The 23,142-nt window shown below is 49.2% G+C and overlaps 1 protein-coding gene and 1 long non-coding RNA gene across 3 annotated transcripts in view; one reads left to right on the top strand and one right to left on the bottom strand.

The window, feature by feature from the left end:
- LOC134948635 (uncharacterized) overlaps positions 1-23,142 on the bottom strand; it is a 59,846-nt gene that overhangs the window by 17,357 nt on the left and 19,347 nt on the right. Inside the window, exon 2 of the long non-coding RNA XR_010182989.1 lies at positions 2,997-3,158. This is a non-coding gene — a long non-coding RNA (uncharacterized LOC134948635). The remainder of the gene's footprint in view (positions 1-2,996; positions 3,159-23,142) is intronic.
- The window catches only part of LOC134948634 (ficolin-2-like), a 211,847-nt gene continuing 195,053 nt past the window's right edge, over positions 6,349-23,142 (top strand). The window contains exons 1-3 of one of the 2 annotated variants that reach the window (XM_063936735.1): positions 6,349-6,498; positions 7,541-7,651; positions 15,981-16,091. In XM_063936735.1, the coding sequence (XP_063792805.1) occupies positions 7,574-7,651; positions 15,981-16,091 (189 nt within the window). In that variant the 5' untranslated portion in view covers positions 6,349-6,498; positions 7,541-7,573. Of the gene's footprint in view, positions 6,499-7,540; positions 7,652-14,789; positions 14,939-15,980; positions 16,092-23,142 lie in introns of those variants that run through there. The other variant, XM_063936736.1, reaches the window with a different exon arrangement.

Genomic DNA, 23,142 nt, shown 5'->3' with positions numbered 1-23,142 from the left:
AATTGCATTATTATGCATATGATTAGAACTGTAGCAGCAGCCAGCGCAGTGTAAAAGAAGGAGGCTGCATACAGAGACATCCTTCAGATTTTTGCTAGATTCATTCAGTGGCGCCCCCCAGAGGCCGGCGCCCCTAGGCAACCGCCTAAAGCTGCCTAATGGTAGAGCTGGCCCTGCTCCCAGAACCTGCATCACCTCTGCCGCTGACCACACCACGTCCCCACACGGCCGCCCAGCACCGCGAGCGACCGTGCCGGCAACGGACGGATCCCAGAACCCGCAGGGGTGAGTGATCAGTTCGTGACAAAAGGGCGTGATTCAGACCTGATCGCTGGGCAGCTAAATTTGTTGTCCTGCGTTCAGATAGTTGCCACCCAAGGGGAGTGTATATTCGCAGTGCAAGTGTGCGATCGCATGTGTACGCCGAGCTGCAAAAAATCCCTCAGAAAGCGGACATCTGCAAATCCAGTTGCACCTCACTCACCATCTAATGATTTTTTCACTGTGTGCAGAGTGTGCACAGCCCAGGACTTACTCCTACAGTGCAATGAGAACAGGCTGATCAGTGCCGGAGCTGACGTCACATACCCTCCCCAAAAATGGTAATGCCTGCGTTTTCCCTGACACTCTCAGAAAACAGTCAGTTACCATCCACAAACGGCCTCTTCTTGTCAATCAGCATGCAAATGGCTGTGCGATTGAAATTTTCGCACCAGTCCGTCGCTGTTCGTCGATGCCTGTTGTTGTTTGGTGGTGCATGCGCAGTCTATCGATAATCGCCCGCTGTGCGAAAATGCACAGCAGCGATCAGGTCTCAGTCACACCCAAAGTACAGATCTCAGCAGAAGAATAAGGACTATGATCTAAAAACTTTAATCACCTGTCACAGTACCAATGTAATTTATCTTTTGGAGTGTTACTGCAAGAAACAGTATGTAGGCAGGACCAATAGGAAATTAAAGGACCGTATGTCAGAACACTTACGAAACATTAGGAAGGGAATACCCACACATGTTATGTGTTATTGTAACTGACACGCCCCCGTACAGTATAATTGAAATAGCCCTTCCCTCACCCCGCCCCCTGTGCTGTGACATGAGCCTGCCCCACTCCCCTTCTGTGCCGGCCTCCCAGAGAGAGCAGCCAGAAAGTTGGCAATTATGGATTAATGTAATGGGTAGACTGGTATTTCAAAGACTGACCTGTCACTTGTTTTGTGTTTTGTTTATATTTTATAGATTACAGGCAGGTTACATCTGGGCCCCCAGGTTGCGTTCCACTGTTGTGGAACGCACCATTTTCATGTCCTTGAATAATCAGCTGTGAACCCTCCAAGAATTACCCGGAAGTTATGTGAACACATATGGATAACCTTCTTCTACCCAGGTCTTCCGGTGGCGTACACCTGCGTTTCACTAGAACTGATCGTATAGATCATTGGTGAAACGCATGATGAGCACTGTGCGTCTCACCTAAACATTTATGTCCAGGTGGTCCTGTTCTGTATTAATGATGTAAACCAAATCTTTGTTCCACGGAAGTCACGTGCGTTCCATGGAGATGGAACGCACAACATTTACATACTGTTTTCTTATTTTTTTAATACTCGGGCAGTACCCACTCTTGCTCTGTTTCCCCCCTCCCCTTCCTGTAGAGGTTTTAACTACATTGAATAATCACATTGCACCATTAGTCACAAATAACTTAGTAAAATGGACTAATTAAAGCTTGATCCGTGCCCTGGATGTTAGGGGAAGTACTCACACAGGTATTTAAAGAGGGCTCCTAGCCCACAGCCTCACACCTAGAGCAAGATTTTAAGTTGAAACGCATCTGAGGTGAAGCTGTGGACCATGCTTTAGTCATTGTTACTGATTGAAGCTGTGGACCATGCTGTAGTCATTGTTACTGGTTCAAGCTGTGGACCATGCTGTAGTTATTGTTACTGGTTGAAGCCGTGGACCATGCTGTAGTCATTGTTACTGGTTCTGGAGACACCTTTCAGTTAAAACCCGTCGGTGATGAAGTTGTGGACCATGCTGTAGTCATTGTTACTGGTTGAAGCTGTGGACCATGCTGTAGTCATTGTTACTGGTTCTGGAGACCCCTTTCAGTTAAAACACGTCGGTGATGAAGTTGTGGACCATGCTGTAGTCATTGTTACTGGTTGAAGCTGTGGTCCTTGCTGAAGTCATTATTACTGGTTCTGGAGACACCTTTCAGTTAAAACACGTCGGTGATGAAGTTGTGGACCATGCTGTAGTCATTGTTACTGGTTGAAGCTGTGGACCATGATGTAGTCATTGTTACTGGTTCTGGAGAATACTTGGCAGAGAGGAAGAGTCGATCCGGAACGCACTCACACTCAGGTCACGTAAGTTTTTCACACCATCTCCCAAGTAACCAGTCACAATAGACCATATAAGCGTAATTTTTCAGTCTATTTTTAAGATATTTTAGTTTTTTTGTGTATGTCCTAATAAATATATATACATTTTACATAAATATTGCCTGATTAGACCCTCCTTTATGTGTGTATTACCTCCTATATCCCATGGAGGAACAATAGAGGGAGTCTATCAGAAAAAGGACAATGAAAGAAACGTTCATGGGATTCATCTTGTTTGCGAAACTATAAATGGGGTACGCCCCCATCTTTTCGATTACCATCACTTTTGGGTATGGATGCGCATATAAGGGGTGTCCATTTGGTGGAGGATCTACGTTAAAGATACATTTATAGGTGTAACACGCACTACCACTGCATGAGTACAGTACGCTATCTTCATATTTTAAAGTAAGATGGAGGACACCAGTATTGAAATTGTCAGTATAACACACGTTTGAGTGTACTCCATTTCCCTTCAAGGACGTATTACACCATTATTTCCCTTTCTAACTTCATTTTCATACGCGGATTCCGTTTGAGTATATACCTACATTTGAAGATCCGCAGGTAACAAACAACTTAGTATAAAAGCACAGCATTGTCTTACCTGGGAAAGGGGTCACAGCAGCAGGTCCTCCGTATGTTAGGACAGAAAACCCGCGAGTGTAGGATTACTGCAGCACATTTGTAGCGGCTGGCAAGGTCCACTGCAGCTGCCGTCCCAATGGCCTGCCCACACAAGATGATCTTTTCAGTCGGGACTCCATTTCTGTAGAGATAAAGCAGGAAATGTAATAAAATCTAACAACGTTACTTCTATTGTGGTTCCTTATGAATTACTTCTATATAAAGGCGTTATATCTGCGTCCAGTCACATCGGGAGGAAACCTCTTAAATTTTTGGCTCCAGCAGCAATGTGTTACATATAGGTAGTTACTCCAGGGCAGGGGTGCCAGAATGATTTCACGCAGGGGTGGGCAAGTTTGAATTTCATTTTTGCGCCTCTCCTTCAACCTCCGCCCCCCTCCTCCCCCTCCCGTGGTGCCGGTCTCCTCTTCTGCAAACCCCCCCCCCCTCCCCTTCATCAGTGCAGGGGAGCGCTTACCTCTGTATCCCCGTGGGCGGCTTTTAAAGTAGTGTGCTGCCGCAGGCAGGGTGCAGTGCCCCTTCTGTACTGGCCGGCTGTCTCTTCTTTGGTGATGCATTACTGGGAGGAGGCGTCGCATTCCGGGACCACAGCCACGCCTCCTCCCAGTAATACATCACCAGTGAAGAGACAGCCGAGCAGTACAGAAGGGGCCCCGCACCCTGCCTGCGGCAGCACATTGCTTTTAAAGTTGTAGCCGCTTACGGGGATGCGGAAGGAAGCGCTCCCCAGCGCCTGCGCCTCGATCATGTTTGGGGGGGTCAAGCTTCCCCCTTGCCCCCCCCCCGTTCCGACGCCTATGCTCCAGGGATTTGTCCAGCCCAGCTTAGTAACCAACAACATGGAATACAGAAACAAAATGGGGCAGGGTCCACTTGTGATGAGGTGGTAGGAAGCTATAGTGTTTCCTGTGAGACTGAATGACTAGTAACATAACATGGCAAGTGAGGAGAGGAAAATATGGCAGCAATACAGGTCTTGGCAGAAGCCAGAACCCACCTACAGCTACTTTTGGACATACTGTATTTTCTGCTTAATGACAAATGTGTGTACACTGAGGAAAACAATATTGTATATTTGGCTGAGACCCTAAACTGGTGTCAGACTCTAAGTAACCTACACATCTTATTACAATAGTCGAGCACAGCACATATTGTGGTATATTTTAAGGCTTGTACACATAGGGCCTAATTCAGACCTGATCGCTAGGGTGTGTTTTTTGCATCCCTGCGATTAGGTAGTTGCCGCCTACAGGGGGAGGGGGAAATCGCTGTGCAGGTGTGCGATCGCATATGCAGGAGAGCTGCACAAACAGAAGTTTGTGAAGTCTCTGCACAGACCAGGACTTACTCTTCCAGTGCGGTGATCGGGGCCGGAGCTGATGTCAGAATCCCTCCCTTCAAACGCCTGGTCCCTCCTGCATTTCTCCGGACACTCCTTAAAAACGGTCAGTTGCCACCCACAAACGGCTTCTTCCTGTCAGTCACCTTGCGATCGCCCGTGCGATCCCTTTTCTCGCACCATCCCGTCGCTGCAGACTGACGTGCCTGCGCGTTGCGGTGCATATGCATGCGCAGTTCAGACCTGATCGCAGGCTGCACGAAAACGCAGCCTAGTGATCAGGTCTGAATTAGGCTCATTGTGTTACTGCAAATTGTGCTCCTGTTGTGAATGTATTTACCTTATATCAGGGCTGGGCAAAACCCACTCACAACTCAGATCTATGCACCCTGGGGATTTCAGCAGTAACCCCTCTATGCTGCTACATAGAAGGGGGAGCCCAATAATGCAACATGTCCTTACAGCACAATACACACAGCAATGCATCACATTAGGCAGGAGAGCAGAGGACAATGGGCCTAATTCAGACCTGATCGTAGCCCTGCAAAATTTTGAAGGGCTACGATCAGGCACACTGACATGCGGGGGGACGCCCAGCACAGGACTAGTCCGCCCCGCATGCCAGGCCTGCCTCCCCCCCTGCAGAAGTACAAAAGCATTGCACAGCGGCGAGTAGCTCCTGGCCTGCGCAGCTTTTGCATGCTGACTGGGAGCTACTCGTTGCTGCCTGGGTCCCCCCCACCCCACCGCACGGTCCGGCCATTGCCTTCGTTGGCCGGAACACGCCCACAAAACGGCGGCCGAACGCCGCCGTGCCGCCCCCTCCCGCCCATTGAACGCCTCTGCCTGTCAATCAGGCAGATGCGATTGCTAGGCAACGACAGCCGTCGGCTGTCAGCCACTGCGGCGCCGGTGCATGCGCACTTCTGACCTGATCACTGCACTACGATGGATGGCAGCGTGCGATCAGGTCAGAATGACCCCCAATGTCACTGCTTCTACAGAGGTTACATCCCTTGGCTAATACATACAGTACCTTCCAACTGTCCCGCATTCAGTGGGACAGTCCCGTTTTTCTGTGAGTGTCCTGCTGTCCCACCCACGGCATGCAGTGTCCTGCAGTGGAGGGAAATACAGAAGATGAGGCGAATAGATGCAGCACCCCCCCAGAGCGACGCTATTGTGTGTGTGTGTGTGTGGGGGGGGGGGTGACCTGCGAGGCTCCGCTCCTTTTCACAAAGCGCTACACATTTTTACAAAACCACACACCCTTTCAGATGCGCAGACACCAAAGGCACCGTCCCTCATCACTAATACCCCTTTTCCAACTATGAGCATGGGTCGCAGCCGGGAGCCCCTTTTCCCATCAGCAGTCACCAACCCGGCATATTGCCGGGTTGGTGACGCTGCTAGTGACGCGGAAGGGGTGGCGCTGGGAGATCACATGATCTCCCAACGCTGCCCTTCCATACAGTGTAAACGGGAGCCGTGTCGCATTGACAGCTACAAAGTTGGGAGGTATGCTAATACACTATAATGCCAATGTGAGACGCCGGCAGTGGGTGTCATTAGCATTATCTCTGAATCAGGCCCACAGAGATTTGCAGTGGTGGTGACAAGTGGCAACAATTTGTTTAATCAGCGTTTTTATTTTTTTGAGGCTTTACTTTAGAATATTACCTTTTTTATGTATTGTTCTAATCATCTGGTTTCACATTGGATTATTTAATATACATTTATGCTTCTTTTCTTTTTATTTCATATGGTGTTTCCCTTTAATCTTGGAGTTATTTTATTCTATCAATGTGGTATTCACTGTTCTCTTTAATTTCCATACACAGACCCGACTCACTGCTGGTACGCAGGTGTTTCCTGTCCTGTGGAACGCAAGCCGGCTGGTCTCCATGGACACGCAGGTCACGCCTCCAGGATGTGTGTCACATCACTCTGGTCACATAGGCACTGTCATCCTGGTGTGTGGGACTCACCATATGGTAGCGTCTAGTTTCTGTTCGTGGAGAGGACCTTTCCCATAACCCCCTGGGTCCATGTCACAATCTATTTGGAATAGAAAAGTGTGGCTGCCCTCTCGTTTTGTCACGTCCAGGTCCTTAGCACGAAGGTAACATAGACACAACCGACTCACATATACACAACTGACTCTGCATGCTGTGGGGATCTACTTAAAGTGACTAAGTGGCCTTTATTTATGGTGATCCTAAAGAAGAACGCCTGCTTCAAAACCCTTTGTGGACTTGGAGTGTAGTTTTTTCAGTGTGTACAGATATATTATATATAACGATCATGTGGCAGTCTAACACCAGAGCATATTTTCTTTGATCTAATAGTAATAGGTCTTTACTACCTAAGCTGGTTCATTTAAAAAGATCTAACTTATTCACAATAATAATATGCAGTAAAACACAGATAAATAAAATAGCGCTAACACTGTGTAATACCGGGAGGCATTTGATATGCCGGCTGTCGGGATCCGGGTGCTTAGCATACCGGCGCTGGGATCCCGACAGCTGGCATACTGACAACTATTCTCCCTGTTGGTGGGTCCATGACACACCTGGAGGAAAAATAAATAGCGTGGTGCTGCAAGCCCGCAAGGTGGTCTTTTTCCGCTCGCCCCACTGCCGACATGCCAGCGGTAGGGATCCTGTTGCTGGTATGCTGGGTGCCGGGATCCCGACAGCCGGCATAACGTAGTAGACCCGTAATACCGTATTACTCACATAAATGGGTGTGAGACGTATATTATGCCACATTAATACAAATAGAAGCACGCTATGTGTTTGGGATCTATAAGTGCCAGACAGGACACGATGTGCAGCAGAAACGGAAGGAGGAAACAAGCACATTGTCATCAGGCTCTAGTCACTTACTATAACACAACTAGTCAGCCGGGTGTTTGGCATGTGGTCCGCATGTCTGCCAGGAATGTTTGACATCAGTTTCTAGGCAGCCAATCACAAGGGGTTTTAGAAAATTGTCATAAAGTATTTTGGACAGTCACACTGCTTGTAACTGGAGAGGCTGGAGCTGGCTGGGTACCTGCCTATCCCTCCGACTGTGCTGTCCTCCAGGTTCTTCTGATAGGATGGCTTTAGTCCTTAACTAATCAATTATCACCTTGTTTAATTTCTACTTGTAAGCAGGATTGGCTGCTGCGTTTCCCATATGCTGTGATCATGTCAGGATCTATCACCGGAGGTACAGAGGACTGCAGCAGCTGGACAGACAGACAGAGAGAAGAGTTTTCTGCTCAGGTAAGACTAATCATCATTCATACTGTTATGCACACCAGTGCCTGCAGGAATGTACTGGTGTTTGAACTGTTATGCACACCAGTGCCTGCAGGAATGTACTGGTGTCTGAACGGATAGGGATGCAAAACAAATGAACTCACAGACAGACTGGGGAATATGACATTACGTACACAGAAGGTGATAGGGTAACAAAATAAACACAAAGTGAACAGAGAAGCCCAGAGGCTAAGAAACTGGGTGTCTCCCTAGTATTAGTAATGCTCAGATGGAAAAAGCAAGATGTTGTGTTTTAATACGTAGAGAACCCGAAATGCTGTTGCTAAGGGCAACAGCAAAACCCTAAAGGGTTACCAACGGGTGTGGCAGTAAACTCCTTGGTCAGAGATGGAATGATAGACACAAGGAGAGTCTCCACAATCCTAATCCTCACTTGCAGTGCACAGGTACAGTTTACTGCCACTAAACTGACACCTGAACACCTTGCACAGTGAGACAGGATTTAGGCAGGCAAATCTGAGAATACAGCCGCAAACTTGCTAAGTTCACAGAGTAGCAAAAGAACCCCAGCAAGTTAAACGACTGACTCCAGTCTTACTGCTAGGTCTGGATTGGCAGAGTGTAGTACCAAATCCCCAGGCCTATTTGCAGTAAGCAACAACAAATACAAAGCTACACAGTACTGGCTAACTTTTAGGAACTGACTAACCAACAAAGATTCAGCAGCATCTGCTTAACCTGAGAAGAGGCCTTATATAGCAGGTGCTGTCCACGCCCCACTCAGACCTCACAGACTGTGAGCACAAAAACCAGCACCGGATCCCCTGCCGTGCACAGAGCCTGTAACCACTGCACAGCAAAAGACCCGAACCGGAGTATCAGCTGCGCTCAGGTTACTCTGCTAGCACTTGTCTCCCGGTTGCCTTGACGACGTGGCAGCACAGGGCAGGAGACCCTAACAGTACCCCCCCTCTGACGAGGGGTCAAAGAACCCCTACCACCGGGTTTATCGGGGAACTGCGAGAAGAAAGAGCGTATCAGTCTGGGGGCATGAAGATCACAACTGCGCACCCACGACCGCTCCTCCGGGCCATACCCCTTCCAGTGCACCAAAAATGACAGCCGACCCCGAACCATCTTGGAGTCAAGAATCCTTTCAACAACAAACTCCCTCTGGCCACGTATCAGAAGAGGGGAAGGTCTTCCACTGGAAGAAGGATTACTAATCGCCCGTTTTAAAAGGGAACAATTAAATGTTTTATTGATACCCAAAGAACAGGGCAGATCTAACTGAAATGCCACCGGATTGATAACCCTGGTGATCTTATAAGGGCCGATGAACCGGGGGCCTAACTTATGAGATGGCTGTCTCAACTTCAAATTCTTGGTAGACAACCAGACGAAGTCTCCTAATTTGAAGCTGCAGGGTCTTTTCCGCTTATCAAAAACCCTTTTGGTCACTAATGACACAGACACAAGGGCTTTCTTCACTTTCCTCCAAATACCTCTAAGGACCGAAACCACAGAGGAACCACCAGGCGTGGAGTCCAGGGGGTCAAAAGAATTGGCCTTAGGATGATGCCCATACACACAAAGGAAGGGAGAGATCCCTGTAGCAGAGTGAGCCGCGTTGTTATAGGCAAACTCCGCCATGGACAAATGAGCAACCCAGTCAGTCTGACACTTGGAGACATAACACCTGAGGAACTGCTCCAAGGACTGGTTCACCCTTTCAGTCTGCCCATTAGACTGCGGATGGTAGCCTGACGACAAGCTGACAGAAATCTGGAGATCGGAACAAAATGCCCTCCAGAATTTGGCCACAAACTGGGATCCGCGGTCAGAGACCACATCAAGTGGCAACCCGTGGAGACGCACAACATGCAGCATAAATAATTCAGACAGGCGTCTGGCCGATGGCAGCCCAACCAGTGGAACGAAGTGCGCCATCTTCGAAAACCTGTCAACGACAACCCAGATGGCTGTCATCCCCGAGGATTTGGGCAAGTCCACCACAAAATCCATTGAAATGTGGGTCCATGGCTTAGATGGGATAGAGAGTGGATGTAATGGGCCAACAGGAACCCCTCTAGGAGTCTTATTTCGGGCACAGATGTCACATGCCCGAACCCACTGATCCACATCCTTAGCCACCGAGGGCCACCACACCGCCCTAGATAGCAACTCCCGAGTTCTGGCAATACCCGGGTGACCTGCCGACTTCTTGGCATGGAATTCCAGGAACACTCGCTGTCTTAACCTAGGAGGCACAAACAAAAGACCTACCGGAAGGAGCCTGCTCCTGTGCTCTAAGGACTAATGATAAGAGGTCCTGGGTAATGCCCACTTTAATACATGATGGGGACACAATGGGCAACGGCTCCTCGGTGGTCTCCTGGATTGGAGCAAAACTCCGCGAGAGCGCATCAGCCTTGATGTTTTTTGACCCAGGGCGATATGTTATCAAAAAATTAAAGCGAGCAAAAAACAAAGCCCATCGTGCCTGCCTGGCATTGAGACGCTTCGCTGACTCTAAATATGCCAGATTCTTATGGTCGGTGAGAATTGAGACCACAAACTTAGCCCCCTCAAGCCAGTGTCTCCACTCCTCGAGTGCATCCTTAATAGCCAACAATTCCCGGTTACCCACGTCATAATTCATCTCGGCAGGCGAAAATTTACGGGAAAAGTAAGTACAGGGATGAAGGCGATTATCAGACACTCCCATCTGAGAGAGCACTGCCCCAATACCCATCTCAGAGGCATCCACCTCCACCACAAAAGGACGCTCTGGATCTGGGTGTCGCAGCACCTTGGCCGATACAAATGCCCTTTTGAGACGGGCAAAAGCCGCTTTAGCCTCACAAGACCAGTGAGCAACATCCGCCCCTTTCTTAGTGAGTGCCACCAAGGGCGCCACTATAGACGAAAATCCAGCAATAAATCGTCTATAAAAATTTGCAAAGCCCAGGAAACGCTGAAGCGCCTTCAAACTAGTGGGCTGCACCCAATCCAGGACTGCCTGTACCTTGGAACCCTCCATTTGGAAACCTTCTGGGGAGATAATATATCCTAGAAATGCGATTTGCTGTACTTCAAATTCGCACTTCTCCAGCTTCGCCCCAAGCCGGTGGTCTCTGAGTTTCTGGAGGACTAAGCGTACATGCTTCCGATGTGCCTCCAGGGAATGGGAGAAGATTAGGATGTCATCTAAGTATACAACTAAGAATCTATCCAAATATTCCCTGAGTACATCATTCATGAAATCCTGGAAGACTGCCGGGGCATTACAGAGCCCAAAAGGCATCACCAAATATTCATAATGCCCTGAGTGGGTATTAAAGGCAGTCTTCCATTCATCCCTCTCTCTTATTCGGATTAGATTGTACGCACCGCGTAGGTCAATCTTAGAAAAAATGGTGGCAGTACGAAGCTGGTCAAACAAGACCGAAATGAGAATGACTGATGACGGACCTGCTGGACACAGTCAGCTCAGCAGCACCGCAGACTGCTATAGTAAGCTACTATAGTAGTATGTATAAAGAAGAAAGAAAAAAAAAAAAACACGGGTAGGTGGTATACAATATTATATATATATTATATACAATTATATATATATATATATATATATATATATATATATAAACTGGTGGTGACTGGTGGTCAGGTCACTGGTCACACTATCAGCAACTTGCAAGTAGTACTCCTAAGCAGACAATCACAATATATATTATACTGGTGGTCAGTGTGGTCACAATGGCAGTGTGGCACTCTGGCAGCAAAAGTGTGCACTGTACGTTATATGTACTCCTGAGTCCTGCTCTCAGACTCTAACTGCTCCCCACTGTCAGTGTCTCCCCCACAAGTCAGATAATATACAGTCACACTATCTATCACTTCAGCAAGTAACTAGTACTCCTCCTAATGCTCCCCAAAATTACTACTGTGTCTCTCTCTACTGTCTCACTCTCTTCTCTATAAACGGAGAGGACGGCAGCCACGTCCTCTCCCTATGAATCTCAATGCACGTGTGAAAATGGCGGCGATGCGCGGCTCCTTATATAGAATCCGAGTCTCGCGATAGAATCCGAGCCTCGCGAGAATCCGACAGCGGGATGATGACGTTCGGGCGCACTCGGGTTAACCGAGCAAGGCGGGAAGATCCGAGTCGCTCGGCCCCGTGTAAAAAAACATGAAGTTCGGGCGGGTTCGGATTCCGAGGAACCGAACCCGCTCATCCCTACTGCAAACCCCCCCCTCCCCTTCATCAGTGCAGGGGAGCGCTTACCTCTGTATCCCCGTGGGCGGCTTTTAAAGTAGTGTGCTGCAGCAGGCAGGGTGCAGTGCCCCTTCTGTACATGCCGGCTGTCTCTTCTTTGGTGATGCATTACTGGGAGGAGGCGTCGCATTCCGGGACCACAGCCACGCCTCCTCCCAGTAATACATCACCAGTGAAGAGACAGCCGAGCAGTACAGAAGGGGCCCCGCACCCTGCCTGCGGCAGCACATTGCTTTTAAAGTTGTAGCCGCTTACGGGGATGCGGAAGGAAGCGCTCCCCAGCGCCTGCGCCTCGATCATGTTTGGGGGGGTCAAGCTTCCCCCTTGCCCCCCCCGTTCCGACGCCTATGCTCCAGGGATTTGTCCAGCCCAGCTTAGTAACCAACAACATGGAATACAGAAACAAAATCGGGCAGGGTCCACTTGTGATGAGGTGGTAGGAAGCTATAGTGTTTCCTGTGAGACTGAATGACTAGTTACATAACATGGCAAGTGAGGAGAGGAAAAAAATATGACAGCAATACAGGTCTTGGCAGAAGCCAGAACCCACCTACAGCTACTTTTGGACATACTGTATTTTCTGCTTAATGACAAATGTGTGTACACTGAGGAAAACAATATTGTATATTTGGCTGAGACCCTAAACTGGTGTCAGACTCTAAGTAACCTACACATCTTATTACAATAGTCGAGCAAAGCACATATTGTGGTATATTTTAAGGCTTGTACACATAGGGCCTAATTCAGACCTGATCGGTAGGGTGTGTTTTTTGCATCCCTGCGATTAGGTAGTTGCCGCCTACAGGGGGAGGGGAAAATCGCTGTGCAGGTGTGCGATCGCATATGCAGGAGAGCTGCACAAACAGAAGTTTGTGAAGTCTCTGCGCAGACCAGGACTTACTCTTCCAGTGCTGTGATCGGGCCGGAGCTGATGTCAGAAACCCTCCCTTCAAACGCCTGGTCCCTCCTGCATTTCTCCGGACACTCCTTAAAAACGGTCAGTTGCCACCCACAAACGGCCTCTTCCTGTCAGTCACCTTGCGATCGCCCGTGCGATCCCTTTTCTCGCACCATCCCGTCGCTGCAGACTGACGTGCCTGCGCGTTGCGGTGCATATGCATGCTCAGTTCAGACCTGATCGCAGGCTGCACGAAAAAGCAGCCTAGTGATCAGGTCTGAATTAGGCCCATTGTGTTACTGCAAATTGTGCTCCTGTTGTGAATGTATTTACCTTATATCAGGGCTGGGCAAAACCCACTCACAACTCAGATCTATGCACCCTGGGGATTTCAGCAGTAACCCCTCTATGCTGCTACATAGAAGCGGGGAGCCCAATGATGCAACATGTTCTTACAGCACAATACACACAGCAATGCATCACATTAGGCAGGAGAGCAGAGGACAATGGGTCTAATTCAGACCTGATCGTAGCCCTGCAAAATTTTGAAGGGCTACGATCAGGCACACTGACATGCAGGGGGCGCCCAGCACAGGACTAGTCCGCCCCGCATGCCAGGCCTGCCTCCCCCCCCTGCAGAAGTACAAAAGCATTGCACAGCGGTGAGTAGCTCCTGGCCTGCGCAGCTTTTGCATGCTGACTGGGAGCTACTCGTTGCTGCCTGGGTCCCCCCCCCCCACCGCACGGTCCGGCCATGCCTTTGTTGGCCGGACCACGCCCACAAAACGGCGGCCGAACGCCGCCGTGCCGCCCCCTCCCGCCCATTGAACGCCTCTGCCTGTCAATCAGGCAGATGCGATTGCTAGGCAACGACAGCCATCGGCTGTCAGCCACTGCGGCGCCGGTGCATGCGCACTTCTGACCTGATCACTGCACTATGATGGATGGCAGCGTGCGATCAGGTCAGAATGACCCCCAATGTCACTGCTTCTACAGAGGTTACATCCCTTGGCTAATACATACAGTACCTTCCAACTGTCCCGCATTCAGTGGGACAGTCCCGTTTTTCTGGGACTGTCCTACTGTCCCACCCACGGCATGCAGTGTCCTGCAGTGGAGAGAAATACAGAAGATGAGGCGAATAGATGCCGCACCCCCCCAGAGCGACGCTATTGTGTGTGTGTGTGTGTGTGTGGGGGGGGGGGTGACCTGCGAGGCTCCGCTACTTTTCACAAAGCGCCACACATTTTTACAAAACCACACACCCTTTCAGATGCGCAGACACCAAAGGCACCGTCCCTCATCACTAATACCCCTTTTCCAGCTATGAGCACGGGTCGCAGCCCCCTTTCCCATCAGCAGTCACCAACCCGGCATATTGCCGGGTTGGTGACGCTGCTAGTGACGCGGCAGGGGCGGCACTGGGAGATCACATGATCTCCCAACGCTGCCCTTCCATACAGTGTAAACGGGAGCCGTGTCACATCGACAGCTACAAAGTTGGGAGGTATGCTAATACACTATAATGCCAATGTGAGACGCCGGCATTGGGTGTCATTAGCATTATCTCTGAATCAGGCCCACAGAGATTTGCAGTGGTGGTGACAAGTGGCAACAATTTGTTTAATCAGCGTTTTTATTTTTTTGAGGCTTTACTTTAGAATATTATCTCTTTTTATGTATTGTTCTAATCATCTGGTTTCGCATTGGATTATTTAATATACATTTAAGCTTCTTTTCTTTTTTATTTCATATGGTGTTTTCCTTTAATCATGGATTTATTTTGTTCTATCAATGTGGTATTCACTGTTCTCTTTAATTTCCATACACAGACCCGACTCACTGCTGGTACGCAGGTGTTTCCTGTCCTGTAGACCGCAAGCCGGCTGGTCTCCATGGACACGCAGGTCACGCCTCCAGGATGTGTGTCACATCACTCTGGTCACATAGGCACTGTCATCCTGGTGTGTGGGACTCACCATATGGTAGCGTCTAGTTTCTGTTCGTGGAGAGGACCTTTCCCATAACCCCCTGGGTCCATGTCACAATCTATTTGGAATAGAAAAGTGTGGCTGCCCTCTCGTTTTGTCACGTCCAGGTCCTTAGCACGAAGGTAACATAGACACAACCGACTCACATATACACAACTGACTCTGCATGCTGTGGGGATCTACTTAAAGTGACTAAGTGGCCTTTATTTATGGTGATCCTAAAGAAGAACGCCTGCTTCAAAACCCTTTGTGGACTTGGAGTGTAGTTTTTTCAGTGTGTACAGATATATTATATATAACGATCATGTGGCAGTCTAACACCAGAGCATATTTTCTTTGATCTAATAGTAATAGGTCTTTACTACCTAAGCTGGTTCATTTAAAAAGATCTAACTTATTCACAATAATAATATGCAGTAAAACACAGATAAATAAAATAGCGCTAACACTGTGTAATACCGGGAGGCATTTGATATGCCGGCTGTCGGGATCCGGGTGCTTAGCATACCGGCGCTGGGATCCCGACAGCTGGCATACTGACAACTATTCTCCCTGTTGGTGGGTCCATGACACACCTGGAGGGAAAATAAATAGCGTGGTGCTGCAAGCCCGCAAGGTGGTCTTTTTCCGCTCGCCCCACTGCCGACATGCCAGCGGTAGGGATCCTGTTGCTGGTATGCCGGGTGCCGGGATCCCGACAGCCGGCATAACGTAGTAGACCCGTAATACCGTATTACTCACATAAATGGGTGTGAGACGTATATTATGCCACATTAATACAAATAGAAGCACGCTATGTGTTTGGGATCTATAAGTGCCAGACAGGACACGATGTGCAGCAGAAACGGAAGGAGGAAACAAGCACATTGTCATCAGGCTCTAGTCACTTACTATAACACAACTAGTCAGCCGGGTGTTTGGCATGTGGTCCGCATGTCTGCCAGGAATGTTTGACATCAGTTTCTAGGCAGCCAATCACAAGGGGTTTTAGAAAATTGTCATAAAGTATTTTGGACAGTCACACTGCTTGTAACTGGAGAGGCTGGAGCTGGCTGGGTACCTGCCTATCCCTCCGACTGTGCTGTCCTCCAGGTTCTTCTGATAGGATGGCTTTAGTCCTTAACTAATCAATTATCACCTTGTTTAATTTCTACTTGTAAGCAGGATTGGCTGCTGCGTTTCCCATATGCTGTGATCATGTCAGGATCTATCACCGGAGGTACAGAGGACTGCAGCAGCTGGACAGACAGACAGAGAGAAGAGTTTTCTGCTCAGGTAAGACTAATCATCATTCATACTGTTATGCACACCAGTGCCTGCAGGAATGTACTGGTGTTTGAACTGTTATGCACACCAGTGCCTGCAGGAATGTACTGGTGTCTGAACGGATAGGGATGCAAAACAAATGAACTCACAGACAGACTGGGGAATATGACATTACGTACACAGAAGGTGATAGGGTAACAAAATAAACACAAAGTGAACAGAGAAGCCCAGAGGCTAAGAAACTGGGTGTCTCCCTAGTATTAGTAATGCTCAGATGGAAAAAGCAAGATGTTGTGTTTTAATACGTAGAGAACCCGAAATGCTGTTGCTAAGGGCAACAGCAAAACCCTAAAGGGTTACCAACGGGTGTGGCAGTAAACTCCTTGGTCAGAGATGGAATGATAGACACAAGGAGAGTCTCCACAATCCTAATCCTCACTTGCAGTGCACAGGTTCAGTTTACTGCCACTAAACTGACACCTGAACACCTTGCACAGTGAGACAGGATTTAGGCAGGCAAATCTGAGAATACAGCCGCAAACTTGCTAAGTTCACAGAGTAGCAAAAGAACCCCAGCAAGTTAAACGACTGACTCCAGTCTTACTGCTAGGTCTGGATTGGCAGAGTGTAGTACCAAATCCCCAGGCCTATTTGCAGTAAGCAACAACAAATACAAAGCTACACAGTACTGGCTAACTTTTAGGAACTGACTAACCAACAAAGATTCAGCAGCATCTGCTTAACCTGAGAAGAGGCCTTATATAGCAGGTGCTGTCCACGCCCCACTCAGACCTCACAGACTGTGAGCACAAAAACCAGCACCGGATCCCCTGCCGTGCACAGAGCCTGTAACCACTGCACAGCAAAAGACCCGAACCGGAGTATCAGCTGCGCTCAGGTTACTCTGCTAGCACTTGTCTCCCAGTTGCCTTGACGACGTGGCAGCACAGGGCAGGAGACCCTAACAGTACCCCCCCTCTGACGAGGGGTCAAAGAACCCCTACCACCGGGTTTATCGGGGAACTGCGAGAAGAAAGAGCGTATCAGTCTGGGGGCATGAAGATCACAACTGCGCACCCACGACCGCTCCTCCGGGCCATACCCCTTCCAGTGCACCAAAAATGACAGCCGACCCCGAACCATCTTGGAGTCAAGAATCCTTTCAACAACAAACTCCCTCTGGCCACGTATCAGAAGAGGGGAAGGTCTTCCACTGGAAGAAGGATTACTAATCGCCCGTTTTAAAAGGGAACAATTAAATGTTTTATTGATACCCAAAGAACAGGGCAGATCTAACTGAAATGCCACCGGATTGATAACCCTGGTGATCTTATAAGGGCCGATGAACCGGGGGCCTAACTTATGAGATGGCTGTCTCAACTTCAAATTCTTGGTAGACAACCAGACGAAGTCTCCTAATTTGAAGCTGCAGGGTCTTTTCCGCTTATCAAAAACCCTTTTGGTCACTAACGACACAGACACAAGGGCTTTCTTCACTTTCCTCCAAATACCTCTAAGGACCGAAACCACAGAGGAACCACCAGGCGTGGAGTCCAGGGGGTCAAAAGAATTGGCCTTAGGATGATGCCCATACACACAAAGGAAGGGAGAGATCCCTGTAGCAGAGTGAGCCGCGTTGTTATAGGCAAACTCCGCCATGGACAAATGAGCAACCCAGTCAGTCTGACACTTGGAGACATAACACCTGAGGAACTGCTCCAAGGACTGGTTCACCCTTTCAGTCTGCCCATTAGACTGCGGATGGTAGCCTGACGACAAGCTGACAGAAATCTGGAGATCGGAACAAAATGCCCTCCAGAATTTGGCCACAAACTGGGATCCGCGGTCAGAGACCACATCAAGTGGCAACCCGTGGAGACGCACAACATGCAGCATAAATAATTCAGACAGGCGTCTGGCCGATGGCAGCCCAACCAGTGGAACGAAGTGCGCCATCTTCGAAAACCTGTCAACGACAACCCAGATGGCTGTCATCCCCGAGGATTTGGGCAAGTCCACCACAAAATCCATTGAAATGTGGGTCCATGGCTTAGATGGGATAGAGAGTGGATGTAATGGGCCAACAGGAACCCCTCTAGGAGTCTTATTTCGGGCACAGATGTCACATGCCCGAACCCACTGATCCACATCCTTAGCCACCGAGGGCCACCACACCGCCCTAGATAGCAACTCCCGAGTTCTGGCAATACCCGGGTGACCTGCCGACTTCTTGGCATGGAATTCCAGGAACACTCGCTGTCTTAACCTAGGAGGCACAAACAAAAGACCTACCGGAAGGAGCCTGCTCCTGTGCTCTAAGGACTAATGATAAGAGGTCCTGGGTAATGCCCACTTTAATACATGATGGGGACACAATGGGCAACGGCTCCTCGGTGGTCTCCTGGATTGGAGCAAAACTCCGCGAGAGCGCATCAGCCTTGATGTTTTTTGACCCAGGGCGATATGTTATCAAAAAATTAAAGCGAGCAAAAAACAAAGCCCATCGTGCCTGCCTGGCATTGAGACGCTTCGCTGACTCTAAATATGCCAGATTCTTATGGTCGGTGAGAATTGAGACCACAAACTTAGCCCCCTCAAGCCAGTGTCTCCACTCCTCGAGTGCATCCTTAATAGCCAACAATTCCCGGTTACCCACGTCATAATTCATCTCGGCAGGCGAAAATTTACGGGAAAAGTAAGTACAGGGATGAAGGCGATTATCAGACACTCCCATCTGAGAGAGCACTGCCCCAATACCCATCTCAGAGGCATCCACCTCCACCACAAAAGGACGCTCTGGATCTGGGTGTCGCAGCACCTTGGCCGATACAAATGCCCTTTTGAGACGGGCAAAAGCCGCTTTAGCCTCACAAGACCAGTGAGCAACATGCGCCCCTTTCTTAGTGAGTGCCACCAAGGGCGCCACTATAGACGAAAATCCAGCAATAAATCGTCTATAAAAATTTGCAAAGCCCAGGAAACGCTGAAGCGCCTTCAAACTAGTGGGCTGCACCCAATCCAGGACTGCCTGTACCTTGGAACCCTCCATTTGGAAACCTTCTGGGGAGATAATATATCCTAGAAATGCGATTTGCTGTACTTCAAATTCGCACTTCTCCAGCTTCGCCCCAAGCCGGTGGTCTCTGAGTTTCTGGAGGACTAAGCGTACATGCTTCCGATGTTCCTCCAGGGAATGGGAGAAGATTAGGATGTCATCTAAGTATACAACTAAGAATCTATCCAAATATTCCCTGAGTACATCATTCATGAAATCCTGGAAGACTGCCGGGGCATTACAGAGCCCAAAAGGCATCACCAAATATTCATAATGCCCTGAGTGGGTATTAAAGGCAGTCTTCCATTCATCCCTCTCTCTTATTCGGATTAGATTGTACGCACCGCGTAGGTCAATCTTAGAAAAAATGGTGGCAGTACGAAGCTGGTCAAACAAGACCGAAATGAGAGGCAGTGGGTATGAGTTTTTAATCGTGATACGGTTCAATTCCCTGAAGTCGATGCAGGGTCGCAACGAACCGTCCTTTTTACCCACGAAGAAGAACCCCGACCCAACTGGAGACTGTGAAGGTCTGATAAATCCCTTAGCCAAGTTCTCCTGAATGTACTCTGCCATAGCCTGAGTCTCAGGACGTGACAGGGAGTACAACCTGCTCTTGGGAAGCTTAGCATTTGGCAACAAATCAATGGCACAGTCATAGGGGCGATGGGGAGGTAGTACCTCTGCAACTTTTTTGGAGAACACGTCCGCAAAATCTGCATAACACCCTGGCAATCCTGGCAAACTTAGCTGCGAGAGCCTGACTGGAAGGCTCAAGCAACTCCTGAAACAATCAGTACCCCAACTAAGAATCTCCACAGTGACCCAGTCAAATTGAGGATTGTGGGCCCTTAACCAGGGTAACCCCAACACCATTGGGGCAAAAGTACAGACAGTCACATAAAAGGACAATTTTTCAGAGTGTGTGGCTCCAATAAACAAAGAAATCTGGCTAGTGCAAGAGGTCATTTTACCTTGGGATAATGGTTCCCCGTTTAACCCACAAATCTCAATTTCCGATGCCAAGGGTACTAAGGGAACAGAGTGTTTCAGGGCGAATTGGCGGTCCATAAAAACCCCGTCGGCCCCACTGTCCACAAAGGCCTCAGTCTTGACAGTTTGACCGAGGATCTTCAAGGTCACCGGAATGATAAAAGTCTTCTTGGGAAATTCTGACTTCTGGCCTGACAGGATATTTCCCATCACCCTCAGGCCCTGAAGTTTTCCGGCTTTTCTGGGCATGATACTACCACATGACCTTTATTCCCACAGTACAAACACAACCCCTGCTGTCTCCTCCGCGTCTTCTCACGCGAGGAGAGGCGGGTAGCCCCAACCTGCATAGGCTCCTCGGAAAATTCCTTAGAGTCTGAGGTTCCCTTGGGAAAGAAGGAAACCTCGGTCTCCCTTTCAAGCCTACGCTCTCTCAGCCGTCTATCCACTCGGATGGATAACTGCATGAGCTGATCCAAGCTATCAGGCAAGGGATATTGTACCAGTTGGTCTTTTATCTGGTTAGAAAGACCTCTTCGGTACTGGTGTCTCAGGGCTGGGTCATTCCACTGGGTATCATGGGCCAACGTCCGAAACTCCGTACAGTAAACCTCAACTGGCCTTCGACCTTGCTTAAGGATCGAAATCTTAGCCTCGGCTGAGGCCGTCTTGTCAGGGTCATCATACAACATGCCCAGGGCCATAAAAAAATTATCAACACTTTTAAGCGACGGACAGTCAGGCTGCAACCTATATGCCCAGACCTGTGGGTCTCCTTGTAGCAAGGAAATCACTATGCCCACCCGCTGAATCTCCGACCCAGAAGACTGAGGCCTAAGCCGGAAGTATAGCTTGCAGCTCTCCTTGAAACAAAAGAACTGCGAGCGATCTCCAGAAAAACGATCCGGGAGATTTACTTTCGGCTCCTTAACCCCTGAAGGTGCTGCTGCTGCGGGAGCTCCGCCAGCGGCCTGGGAGGTGTGCATTTTAATGGACAAATCATTAAATTGTCGAGTCAACAGGAGTATTAGGCTGCTGAATATGTTATGCACACCAGTGCCTGCAGGAATGTACTGGTGTTTGAACTGTTATGCACACCAGTGCCTGCAGGAATGTACTGGTGTCTGAACGGATAGGGATGCAAAACAAATGAACTCACAGACAGACTGGGGAATATGACATTACGTACACAGAAGGTGATAGGGTAACAAAATAAACACAAAGTGAACAGAGAAGCCCAGAGGCTAAGAAACTGGGTGTCTCCCAAGTATTAGTAATGCTCAGATGGAAAAAGCAAGATGTTGTGTTTTAATACGTAGAGAACCCGAAATGCTGTTGCTAAGGGCACCAGCAAAACCCTAAAGGGTTACCAACGGGTGTGGCAGTAAACTCCTTGGTCAGAGATGGAATGATAGACACAAGGAGAGTCTCCACAATCCTAATCCTCACTTGCAGTGCACAGGTTCAGCTTACTGCCACTAAACTGACACCTGAACACCTTGCACAGTGAGACAGGATTTAGGCAGGCAAATCTGAGAATACAGCCGCAAACTTGCTAAGTGTTATGATTCCAGCACTCTGGTCTGAGGTGGTCCTATTGCAAGGACCGGAGCACTGGAACGGAATGCTGGGGAAGGGAGCGGGAATAGAAAGTAGCCCTTGGCGCCCTAACTCCGTTGTCTCGCCCGTGTTGTCAGAAATCCCCTGCGAGACTATGGTTGCTTGAGCCCATGGCAGCCGCGTTTGAAGGGCGGATTATGTCTGCCCAACTCCGATGCCCCCTCAGGTCTTAATGGGAGACAAAGGGAAATCCGAGACAGGGTGATAACAAGGGGCCCTCTGACTAAACAACCAGGCCAGGGGCTACAAGCTAACTGACTAAACCTGAGGTATGTGCGGTAACCCGCCAGGGAAAAGGACAACCAAAATCCACTAGTCCGTACTCCTACCCAGCACCGCTGGATACCAGAGTGGATCTGTGGGAGCGGAATCCTCCGCAAAAGCTCCGAAACACAAATAATAAATGACAAATAATAAAGCGGCCCAAGCCGCAACACACGGCTACGCCGTGACTCACGAACTCCACTGGATGTTCAAAAGGTGCTCAGTCAGGACTCCAGGAACAGATGACGACTTCCGAGTACAGGACAACTGAGAACAGGAACGACCGGATACAGCAGGACTGGAAACACTCACAGCAAACAGATTCAGCATGCAGGAAGCTATTACCGGCGTCTGTGAGAAGCCCAGGAAGTGTATTTAACAAGGAGTCCTCCAATCAGCTGTTTGGAGGCTGATTGGATTAGATGCCATACAGCTGCCAAGCTGCATGGCCAGGAAAACAGATATCTATTAATTAAATTGAACCCAGCAACGGGGAAACGCAGTCCGTAAGTGGCGTCCCCGTTGCTAGGGTCCGTGCGGCTCCGTGCGCCCGGCGTCTAGCGTTGCCAGGGAGCCGGCGGCTGTACGCGCACGGCGTCCCTGGTTGCTAGGCGCCGGGCCGCACCGACGAGCGGACCCCGGCGCCTAACAGTACCCCCCCCTTGAGGAGGGGTCAAGGAACCCCTAAAGCCAGGTTTCCGAGGAAATTCCCGAAAAAATGCCCTCTTGAGCCTCGGGGCATGGAGATCCTTATCCAGGACCCAAGACCTTTCCTCTGGACCATAGCCTCTCCAGTGCACCAGAAAATAAAGCCGACCCCGGGACAATTTGGAATCGAGAACCTTCTCCACCAAGAACTCCTGATGACCCTGTACATCTACTGGTGATTTCCCCTGAGAGATCTTCCGAGGAAATCTACTGGAAGAAACGTATGGTTTCAACAAGGAGCAATGGAACGTATTTCCGATCCGGAGAGCTCTTGGTAAACGTAACCGGAAAGCAACTGGATTGATTTTTTTAATAATATGAAATGGTCCAATAAATTTGGGGCCCAATCTAGCTGAGGTTTGTCGAAGTTTAATGTTACGAGTCGACAACCATACCCTATCTCCCACCTTAAAAGTGCAA

Source organism: Pseudophryne corroboree, chromosome 8 (genome assembly GCF_028390025.1).
Source record: "Pseudophryne corroboree isolate aPseCor3 chromosome 8, aPseCor3.hap2, whole genome shotgun sequence".
NCBI classification, from domain to species: Eukaryota; Metazoa; Chordata; class Amphibia; order Anura; family Myobatrachidae; genus Pseudophryne; species Pseudophryne corroboree.
The sequence above is the reverse complement of the archived record's forward strand: the minus strand, read 5'-3'. Positions and strand labels throughout refer to the sequence as shown.